General features: G+C 42.8%; 1 protein-coding gene across 5 annotated transcripts in view; it reads right to left on the minus strand.

The window, feature by feature from the left end:
- FBLN2 (fibulin 2) overlaps positions 1 to 12074 on the minus strand; it is a 206272-nt gene that overhangs the window by 43439 nt on the left and 150759 nt on the right. For all 5 annotated transcript variants that reach the window (XM_072598243.1, XM_072598244.1, XM_072598242.1 and 2 more), the window contains one exon: positions 10289 to 10475. In XM_072598243.1, coding sequence (XP_072454344.1) covers positions 10289 to 10475 — 187 coding nt within the window. The remainder of the gene's footprint in view (positions 1 to 10288; positions 10476 to 12074) is intronic.

Below are 12074 nucleotides of genomic sequence, written 5' to 3' on the forward strand. Positions count from 1 at the left end.
TTAAATGGATTCTGGAGGGTTTGCATGTGAGGTCATATTTGAAGAACGTGTTTCATATCTGTTCTGTTTACATTAAGAAATGGCATTTAAAGGGAAATAGGATCCTGGTGTTGATTCCTCTACATTTGTTTCTGCCCTGATATTGTTGCTTGAATCCAGCTGGGCTGCAGACCTTCCCAATCCAAACTGATTGGTCTGGCCAGTGTCACAGAGTAAAACCAGCCCCAGAGGAGAGGCCAGGTTCATGAGGACGGCAGAGATAAGGGAGCAAGGTGTCCATGGTCTTTCCTAGTCTGGCTATGAGCAATCAGGGAGACAGGATGGAAAGTGGGTGCCCATCAATTGAGGAAAGGCAGTGCCAGTTATGGCACACAAACACAAAGAAGCATTATAGTGCCATAAGAGACCGCGAATATGAAGAACGTGGGTAAAAGTGGAATGTGTGAGTGAATGCAGAGTGAAGGAAACAGAGCCAGGAGAACAAAAGACACAAAATGACGTAAAGGGAAAGAGAATATGTATCTATTAAATACCTACTATGTGCCAGGCATTGCACTAACCACTTTACAACTATTATCTCATTTGACATAGGATTAAAAAGCAGCTATCTTATATTCAAATATAGTTATATATGGCAGCTAGGTGGCACAGTGGATAGAGAGCCAGCCCTAGAGTCAGGAGAACGAGTTCAAATTTAATCTCAGACACTTACTACCCGTGTGACCCTGGGCAAGGAGCACTTTACCCTATTTGTCTTGGTTTCCTCATCTGTAAAATGAGCTGAAGAAGGAAATAGGAAACCACTCTACTATCTCTACCAAGAAAAAAAAACCCCAAATGGGGTCACAAAGTGTCAGACATGACTGAACAAATTGTATGTTAACCAAAATTCACATCCTGATAATACATGCTGAATCAGGGAAAGTCATCTAGGCTTTGGCCTCAGGGCCTTTTGGTCCCATGATATGTAAATTTCAGACAAGTTCCAGACCTCCATAGCAAAGGACAACAGATCACGAAACTGTGCTGATAATTTTGAGGTGATGTGGACATGTTAACTTTAAAGTTTTGCTGAAAACTTTGAGATGATTTGAGATGTTAATTAGCTAATCCCAAGGCTGTCCATTTAGAAGTTATTCTGTTCTCCCTTCCCCCCCCAAAACCCCTATAAAATGAGATCACAAACTCATGCCCATCTCTCCCCCCTCCACCCATACATCTCTCATCTCCATCAGGTACATGCGTTTGGTATTTTTAATTTTGATTCATGGTTAAGTGAGTGATCATTTGTCTCTCCCTCTCCTTCTCTTCCCAATCACTCTGTGCCTTCCTTCTCCCTCCCATCCCCCTTTCTCATGCTCTCTGTCCTTGTACCCCTTTCTACCACCTGTCTCGGCATAATGAACTGCTTGCCCCCACCTCTGTGCCTTATTAAAATGTGTTTGAGGCCTCACTTTCCACTGTTAGGGTCTTTCCAATAACCTAAAGAACTGGTAGTTCCTGTCCCATTTCAAAATTTCATAAATTGGGGAAATTCCAAAAGATTGATCAAGGTCTAAAATACAAGTCTCTTGCCACCTCCTCCCCCACTCCTGTTCTGCCTCACTCTAATAAATAAATAATAATAAATGTTTATATCATAATATAAAATTATTATTTCTGATCAGACCTGTGACTTTGTTGGTATAAAGATCTCCCAGAGAGTTAAGTTCTCTTATGATATAAAGTTGGCACCTTCTCTGCAACTCATGGCTTTATAGAGCTGCCTGGGTCTCTAATAGGTTATGATCAGGGTCCCAACTTGGCAGAGACGAATCTAGAACCCAGGTCTTCTGGCAAAGATCATTTTATTTTTCATCTTTGCATCCTCAGCACTTAGCATAGTGCCTAGAACATAGTAGGTCCTTAATAAATGCTTGCTAATTGCTGGTTTTCTGATGCCAAGGTATTTCCCACCCACTGCGCCATGCTGATTCTCACCATATCAATCCTGTGATATAGGTGGCAGATAAGGACCAATCACTGAGCAATGAGGCTGGAGGGTAAGTTAGGCTGGGAATACCAAAAGGAAGTGAACCAGGCATTGAATCAGCACAGAAACAAGAGGTAGTATATTATAATGCAAATACCACTGGACTCTTGGACTCATGAAGCACTGAGTTCAGGTCTTGCCAAAATATTTAATAGCTGTGTGACTCTTTGCAAACAACAACCTCTCTGAACTTGTTTCTTCATCTGTGGAATGGGGTGATTGGACTCAATAACCACTAAAGTCTCCTCCATCTCTAAATCTTTCTTGCAGGCAAAGGGCCAACATTTCAGTGTGCACTCAGGCAGCCTTGTTGGGGAATTTCCAAGCCGTACACCATGGGTAACATAGAGGACTCCAACCATATCTAGGTTCCCCTTCAGTCTCAAATTCAAACATCCTCATCAGTCACACACTGTGCTCAGTGGAAAACAGCACTACTAGTCTGAAAAGCACAAGGTCCCAGAAACAGGTGTCACCCTGCGGGTGAAGGTGAGGCTGGAATTTTGCAGCTGGAATCTATGAGGAGCAGCTTTTGTGTCTAACACGTGGAGGGATAACAAGGAGAAGAGCCAAGGAATGCAGGAGACCCTTCCCACGAGGGGCTGGACTTTGAAGACCTGTGGGATGCATTCCAAGCCTGATTTATTGGGCATGAAGGAGCGTGACTGCCTCGCTCTGCTCTGGCTCACATTTCCACTCCAGAACTCCATGAGGAGAATAATCTCTGATTACAGACAGGCCTTATCCAGCATGATTAGTGCAACTGAAATGACTCTCAGCTGGGGTTCTGGCCCAGGATAAAGCCCAGTATCCCTTCAGGATGCTGTCTCTGCTTAAGTCTGATGATGACTTTATCAAGCTGTCTGGGCCTGGGATCTTCTTCTAAGAAAGGATGCAATGAATCCTTAGAAATGATTACTAGGGTCCTGGAATATCTTGTCGTGGGAAAAACAAGATATCATGACTGCCCAGACCCAGAATTTTAGGATTCTAGATCCAAGATCAGCCAGGTAGGATAACAGACAACACTGAACTTAGAGTCAGGAAGGTCTGAGTTTGAATTCTGTCTCAGACACTTACTAGCTTTGTGACCCTGGGCAAGTCATTAGCTTTTCTCAACCTTGGTTTCCTCATCTGTAAAGGGATAATAAAAAACACTTCTCTCCCAAGGTTGTTGTAAAGATCAAGTGAGATAATACATGTAAAGTGCTTTGCAAACCTTAAATCATATTTTAAATATTTAAATCAATATTAACTATTATTATTATCACTATAACTAGATGAGACCTCAAATCTAGTCCAACACTCTCATATTACAGATGAAGAAACTGAGGTAACATGTCCAAAGCTCAGCTAGTAAGCATTAATGACAGCTGATTCGAGCATCTATGCTTCCTTTCATTGCCTCTCTCAGTTCCATGAATCTCCCTTTCTGAAAGCATTTATTAACTAGCTGTGTAACCATGAACAAGTAACCTCACTATGCCCCAGAATCTTCATCTGTAAAATGACAATACACCTCCCAGCTTTAAATACTATCTATGGCCTTATCAAGTGGGAGGTAGCCAAAGGGTCCTAGATTCAGCATCGGAAGACGACTTAAATCTCAACTCCACTTGAGAAAGAGCATGGTGCTGTGGAATGACTTGGACACAGAGGATGCAAGTTCAAATCCTTCTTGTGCCATTCACTCACCCATTGGATATTGCGCAAGTCACTTAAACTTCACTGGGCCTCAGTTTCCTCAGGTGTAAAATGAAGAGATTGGATGAGTTCCTTTTCAGGCAAGTTACTTTGGCCCTTTGGATCTCAAGTTACTTCATATTCAAAACAAGAGGGCCATATTCAGTAGTCTTTGGGGTCCTTTCTAGCATGAAACTTTTATGAAGTTTTAACATAATTAGCTCATTATTGATCACTCCAGAGAAGCTGGTCGAGCCAGAAAATTTAAGACCATAAGATAACCACAGGCTATCTAAATCGGTAGAAATCTTGGAACATAAAATATCAGCACTTGGAGGGATGTTAGAGTGTAGAATGTCAAATCTAGGAAGGCACTTAGTAGAATGTTCGAACTGAAAGGGACCCTAGAAGACAGAACATTAGAGCAGGAAAGAACCTTAGAGGATGCTATTATTTGAAAGCATTCTAGAACACAAAATATTAGAGTTGAAAGAATCCTTGAGTATAAGGTTTCAGAGCCAGAAAGGGCCTAGAACACAGACTGTTAGATGTGGAAGAAAACTGAAAGATTATCTACTCCAGGGGCGGGGAACCTGCAGCCTTGAAGTCATATATGGCCCTCCAGGTCCTCAAGTGCAGCCTTTTGAGTGAGTCCAAGTTTTACAGTAGAAATCCTTTTATTAAGGGGATTTGTTCTGGGAAGTTTGGATTCAGTTCTCATTCAAGGATTCATTGAAGGGCTGCAGTTGAGAGTCTAGAGGTGTGGCCTTGGGCTGCAGGTCCTCCACCTCTGATCTATTCCCTCATTTTCCAGTGGAGGAGCCCAAGGAGCTGAAATAATTAGCTCAAGGTCAACTAGCTAGTTAGTGACTAAGCCAGGCCCCATCTCCCCTGGTTTGCTGTCCAGGACTTCTCCCCATACAATATACTGCCTTCTAAATTCCCAGCTACTCACCCTTAAAGGGATTTCATGAAGTCTGAATCATCTGATTTGTGATCCTTTCTTCCATGTGAAATGCCTTCATCTCATCCAAGCACTCAGGAGGCAGGAAAAGTATTTCCAGTTCTCAGAAAAGCACCAGCCCAGAGCCTCACACATAGTAGGAACTCAGTGAGCAGTCGGGATCGGGTGATTGCTAAGGTGCAAGAACTTTGCCTCTACCCTGGTCCCCATCCCCAAGGTCCAATCCTGTAAGTGAGACCCCAGCCTCACATCTGTGCAAGCAAGGGAGTGACCTGGCTATGTGTTATCAGCTTCTTGGCTATGGAAAATTCCTGTGTCATGCTTCAGACTTTTGCTCTGGCCATCCAGGCCCTGTGAATATTTCTTCCCTTATTAAACACCACCATTCGGAAAAGGAAAATCTTGAAGCAATGAAGGAACACCCCCACCCCAAGGGAAGGGAGAATTATACAAATCTTGATATTTTTCCATTGCAAAACATCCCATTGAGTAGGCTTCCTTCGAGCCAGATGTTAGGCTTGGCTGGAGGAAGGTAGTGTTAATGTTTCATGCCTTCTCCTAGCATAGCAACAAGTAGCACAGGGTAACAGGAAGAATCCTGATTTGGAGGGAGGAGATTTATTTGGATGCTGTCTCTGACTATTTACCAACTATGTGGCCATAGGCAAGTCATTGAACATCTCTGCCCCTCAATGTCTTCAGCTGTGAAATGGGAATAATTTTTTCACTCCCTACCTGTTGTAACAAAAGGTCTTTGCAAACGTTAAAGTGCTATATAAACATGAGTTATGATAATGTAAGACATTATGGTAGGGTCTGATGTAACTTGCTTGGTTTCTGCCAAGGCACAATTTTACCTAAGGTCATCCTTGGCATCTGCCATTGGAATTAAAGATAAAGGTATAGGAGTACAGTCAGTTTCACCAGGGAAGGGGGTCTCTCCCTGTACTGGTTTTTTTTAATTGTGCCTATGGATTCAGTTACAGTGCCACTGACTCAAAGTTCTACTCTGGATGAAGACTGAGAATTGGAGTCTATGAGATCTGCTCCGTCACTAACCAGCTATGCAACCTTGGGGAGGTCACTTGGCTCTTTGAGACATTAACATCCACATCTGTCAAATAAGGGAGTCAAGCTCAATGGTCTCTAAGGCCCCTTCTGGCTCTAACGCGATATGACTGATTCAGTTAAGAACAAATACAGTAAGCTTAGAGTCATCAGTTTATTAACATTTAGTGGTCTGGGGCCTGGGTAAAGGAAGATGTAGCCTCCTGAGCTATAGGAAAGAGAGGTCAGCCAGGTTGACCAGAGAAGCCTATGTCTTGATCCCTGGGCTCGGCATATGAGATTCCTCATGCCAAGATCTGTCTTTCTCAGTAGGGAAGGGATTCTCATAAAGGCCACTGGCTCTCTATATATTCTGAATGACTCTCACAGATATTCTGTGTCTCAGCCTTCCCCTACCTATGATGGTGGACAAATAACTTGGCCTTTTTGAATCTCACTGCCTTACTCTGTAAAAGGAAGGAATTGGCTTTGTTGGCCTTCATGGTGTCTCCTGACTCTAACATGTTATGAGCCAATGATCTATGAAGGAAGGGTAACCTAGAGGGTCTATGGGTAACTCTTACAGTCCACAGGGATTAGTCATTTCATGAAGTGATCTCTAATTGGTTCTATAGATGTCGGGAAAATGCTTACAAAATGGGAACCAAAACTGAAGTCCAGAGAGGGCGTTAGTCACTGAATCTGGGTCAGTTTCTCCCCAAACATAGACTTCTTAAGTGCCCAGACCCCTGACAATAAACAGAGCCTCAGTTGTGGCATTCAAAATTCATGTTCGAAAATAGGTGGGAGAAGGCCACAGATGTGTGGGGGTGTCACGGCTGCCCTATCTAGAGTTGTGCAGAGGAGCAACTCAGGTTATGTATAATGGAGTTCATCAGAAGGGTCTCCTCTCATCTGGGAGAGATGACTCAGGTTGTTTCCATTGCCAAGAAACTAAAGGAGGAGAGAAACAAGTTCCATTAGGGGAAATGCCCCTTTGAGTGCAGTTGGACACAGATTTAGCTTCTATAGCCAAATATGAACAAAGTTTTCCTTCTCATGTATTCAAGGTGGTGCAGGTTACACTCTCATTATGCTATCTGGACAACACACACACACAAATTGCAAAGTCTCATAAATCTCATGAGCTATTGGATTGCTGGGTATCCTACTGGGATTAGAGCCCTGCCCTTGGGAAGCTATAGTCTAGGTCAACTATCTAGTAGCTTCTTGCTTTAGTAAGCCTAGCCAAGCTTTACATCCACTTTTCTTTTGGAGGTTTGGGCATCTATGGTGGGTTGGTAGCTGAAAAAATAGGATTCCTTTCACCGTTCTGACCACTCTCAAGGGGCTCTCCTTGTTCCATACGGTCCTAGGTAAAACTCTGTTTCATACAGCCAGAGTGGTCAGGAACTGCTGCACCATGGGCAGTTTCCAAATAGAATTCACATGCTCTTAAGGGGTAGCTAACAGCTGAGGAAAAGGAGACCCCATGAGAACAGACCGCCGTGTGCCAGTGCAGCTGATAAGACAATCTAGCCTTATCAATCTAGCAAGATTGAATATTCATGATTCATAATTCTGGGCAATTAAGCCAGGAAAGCTGATTCAATTTTAAGTTCAATTCAAAGGGTGAACTGAGAGAAGGGTGGTAAAATGGATAAAGGACTGGACTTGGGTCAAGAAGACACGGGTACAGATTCTGTCTTGGACATATACTAGCCATATGACCCTGGGAAAACCAATTAACCTCTTTGAGTCTAGTTTCCTCATCTGTAAAATGAGGGGATTAGACTCAGAAGTCCTTTCTAACTCTCAATCTATGATCCTACGATCTCAGAAACATTAATTGAGAACCTATTAGGTGTAAAACACTATATTGCAAAATGGATGGGCCAACAAAGAATGAGACACAGGCCTGCCCTCAATTAGCTTATAGTCTAATAGAGGAGGTAAAACATGGACACAAGGTAGAATGTGATTAAGTCCATTAGGTCCAAGAAATTATTAGCACAAAGGAGAGAGAACACTTTGAGCTGGAAGGATGGAGAAAGCTTCATGGAGAGACTAGCATTTGAGATAGGCTTTGAAAGATAGTTTCAAAAAGTGAATATGAAGCCATCCAGGTATGAAGAAGGGCTGGGAGGGGGAAATGTTGGGAATGATTGGGATGAAGGAGTCATCATGCTCTATGGGAAAGAGCACTAACTGGTTTGGAAGACATAAGATCTGGATTCAAAATCTACTTCTGATGGTATGACCTTGGGAAAATCCTTTGGCCCCTCTGGGCCTCAGTTTCCTCATCTGCAAAATGAGCAAATTTGACTTGATGGACTTGGGATTATAGTTGTAGAGGCAGCTAGATAGCACAATGTATAGAGCATTGGGCCTGAAGCCAGGAAGACCTGAGTTCAAATCCCATTTCAGATATTCGCTAGCTATGTGACCTTGGGCAAGTCATTCCTTGCCTCAGTTTCTTTATCTGTTCAATGGGTTTAGTAATAGCACAGACCTCACAGGCTTGTTGTGAGGATAAAATGAGATAATACGTAGAATGCTTAATACAGTATACCGTATTATTGCCATACTATTATGTCACATAAATGCTAGTTATTTTTATTATCTTTCCACTACCTTTCAGCTCTAAATATAGGATCTTGTAAGTTTATGAAAGGGAATAGTATGAGATAAGGTAGGAGAGAGCCAGGTCAAGGAAGACATTCCATGTCATACTGAATAGGTAGAACTTGCTTCAGTAGATGATGGGGAAAAGTTTCTCCTGCACATAGTAGGTGATTAGCACATTTTTTTATAATTGAAACCATGGAAAATTTCAGAGCTAGGAAGTGATCTGGTCTGAACTGTGGAGGATAATTATAGCTGGCATTTCTAAAGAGCTTTCAAGTTTTCAAAGAGCTTTACATATGTTTGATCAGGAAGATTGTTCTGGCAGTGTGTGTGCAAAAAACATGGATTGGAATGGTAAGATGTGGAAGTGATGAAACTGAGGAAGGAGTCCAGGCGGAGCTGGGGTCAGGAGGAACTAAACCCTGAAGTGTGGCACTGGAAATAGGAATGGAAGGAGGAGATAGCATCATGGTATTTAACTTCTCCGCCAGCATTTACATTTAATAATCAATAACTCAACTTCTATGGAGAGCTTCAAGGTTTGCAGAGTGCTTTGTGAATATCTATCCTCACAACAACTCTGGAAAGTAGCTGCTATTATTTTACAGATGAAGAAACTGAGACTGAGAGAGGCTAGATGACTTGCCCAGGATCACACAGATAATAATGAATTCAAGTCTTTCCAAGTCCAATGCTCTATTATGCCACGTAGCATATTTATTTATGCTGAATATCTTTTTATATGTACTTCTCTCCCCCCATTAGAATATAAGATCCTTGTGAGTAGGGATTGTTTTATTCTTTGGCAGTTCGGAGAGACCACCAGTGCAGGAGTCACAAGGACCTAAGTACAAATCTCACCTCAGACACTTGACACTCACTAGCTGTGTGACCTTGGGCAAGTCACTTAACCCCAACTGCCTCATCCTGGGTCATCTCCAGTCATCCTGATGAATATTTGGTCACTGGATTCAGATGGCTCTGGAGGAGAAGTGAGGCTGGTGACCTGCACAGCCCTCCCTCACTCAAAACAAAGTCAAGTGCAAGTCATGTCATTATTTCTCTGATGGCATGGTCTTCTTCAGCAACAAAGGATGAACACACACACACACACACACACACACACACACAGTCTGGAGTCATGTTTTATTCTTTATACTTGCTTCTCCAGTGTCTACAAGGGTTCCTGGCACACAAAAGGAGCTTAAAAAATACTTGTTAATTGATCAATTGACAAAATGAGATACTATCTGTATGTCACTTGGCAAACTAAGCACTGTGTACATGTAAGACATTACAATGCTGATGGACTACTAAATGATTCCTATGATCTCTACTAACTCGAGCATCTTATGATCCTACAGGGGTGGGGAACCTGTGGGCTTGAGGCCACATATGGCCCTCTAGGTCCTCAATCCCAGAGGTTCCCCACCCCTGTAAGAGATACTACCAAGGTAGAACTGGTTGACCATAGTGGCTAATTAGATGGGGTGTATGGCAAAGGAGGGTCAATAATTTCTTCAGGTTTTTTTGGTATAAGGAGGGTGATATCCTTCTGCCAGGAGAGGGAGATGATTTTCAGAGCAAAGTAATGGTTTTTATCATAGATTGAATTGGAGGTACCAACAAGACATGTAGGTGGAAATAGCCATCAGGTAATTAGTAGGAACTAGAGTTCTGGGAAAGAGATCATGGCTAGGAATGTAGATTTGATCCTCACGGGCACAGAGCTGATAGCTAAACCTAGGAGGGTAGATGAGTTCACTAACGAGGAGAGGAAGTAAGAAAACTGCAGTCAGCTTGAAATCTCTCTGTAAGATTTTTTATAGAGCCTACTTTCTTGGTCTTGGAAATCTTCAACTTCCCATACCAATACTGATCACAAGAGACAAGATGTATTTGTCCAAGGGTATTAGGCAGAAGACAGTATCTACCTTTCTCTGGTGTCACTGTGGGCAAAGGCTCAGGGGGCTTCCGGACCTCAGGCATGATAAGATGGTCTTCCCCCTCACAGCAGGACAGCATCACATGATTGCAGGGATATCCCAGATTTGGGTTGGACTCGCACATCTGCCCCTCACTCTTGACTTTCAGGCCCAGGTTACAGCAGTCACAGCATTGCTGCAAAAGGAGAAGACCACAGAGTATCAGGGCCTTGGTGCCATCCCCACCTGCTGGTGTCCACAATCAGGAACACTGGAAGAAAATATGGTACCGGGAGAATTATGGTGTTAAAAAAATAATAGAGAAGGCACAGAAAAAAGAAAATGGGCAAGGACTGGCAGATGTGGCAGGCATAAAAACAAGTTTATCTTTGCTAATAGTGTCCAATAAAATTACAGTACACTGTACGTGGCATCTAAAGCATTCAAACATATGAACAGGTGAAGCAGAAATAAGACAGTCAAAGGGTTCTATGAGAAGTGAGGTCCTAGAAAGCTGGGGGTAAGTCAATTTCTTTGTCTGAGCCTTGGTTTCTTCAGGACTGAACCAGATGATGACTAAAGGTCTTTCCAGTTCAACCATTATACCATTCTAAATCACATTCCCACCCTAGGCTCCACCTTACTTTTCTGTAAAGTGAGGGGTCTGGACTCCATCCCTATGGCCTCTACCTACCTCATCATTCTATGATCATCTATGACCTTTAGAGATACTGAGTCAGCCCCAGAGTCTCTGTAGTCCTCAGTTCTGGTTATAACAGGGTATGTTTTGGACCCTGAGCTGAAGACCTGATACAGCTGACATCACTCTCTCAGACTAGCAACATTCTCTTATGGATGTGGCATCAACAAGTTTATCTGAACCTTTTGGAGAATGGTTTTGATTTTTGACCTGTCCCTCTCCTAAAAGTTTCAAGCTCTATAAATTTCCTACTCACTAAACTTACATTGTCTGACCTTTAAGGAATCCTCCTAGAGTTAGTATACTGGAGGATGTGTAAATGATAATGGGCTCTCCCCCTCCATTCCCTTCATGAGTTTGATCATTCCCCTCACAGCCTGGGTCTTTCCAGCCTCAAGAGGCCATATCTTTTTTTACCCCTGATTACAGAGGAATCTCTTTAGTTTGTAGCATCAGGAAGGTGCATAAAGCCAACCTATAAAATGGGAAACTCCTCCTGTAAGGAGGATATTCTAAAAGGACCCAGTGCTGATCTGTTTGGGAAGAGGTCTTCAGAGAGATCTAGGGATTCTCCCAAAGGGAGATTCTTTCTTAATAGTCTTAATGAATCAAACTGCCTTTGGGTCATTAGCCCTCATTGACATGCAGCAGAGGGTCCTTTTTCTTTCTTCCATGGAATATGCTTCTTCTCTAGGCTTAAGATTCCCCGCTCCATCCCCCCATTGTTACCCCTCTCTCCTTAGTGGTGTTATGACTTTCTCTCCATGTAAATAATATAACCACCTCCTTATTCAATTGTGATATACTCTCTCCACATTTTATTATGATGTAAAAGCCACTCTTCCCCCCTCTCCCCAGCCAGGTGTGATATTCCAGTGGATCCAAGATCTCGATGGATACTACTACCACCAGTAGATGTTCCAACCACATCTTCTCATGTTGTTTGATTTGTACATATCCTTCCAGAAGGAACCCACTAAAAAGGCTCAAGGTCTTCCTCTTCTGTTTCATATCTCATCTCTGGATCTTTGCACAGGTCATTATCCCTGATGTCTGGAATGCATTCACTCCTTACCTCTGCCTTGTGGAATCTCT

This window comes from Notamacropus eugenii, chromosome 3, assembly GCF_028372415.1.
Source record: "Notamacropus eugenii isolate mMacEug1 chromosome 3, mMacEug1.pri_v2, whole genome shotgun sequence".
Taxonomy (NCBI): Eukaryota; Metazoa; Chordata; class Mammalia; order Diprotodontia; family Macropodidae; genus Notamacropus; species Notamacropus eugenii.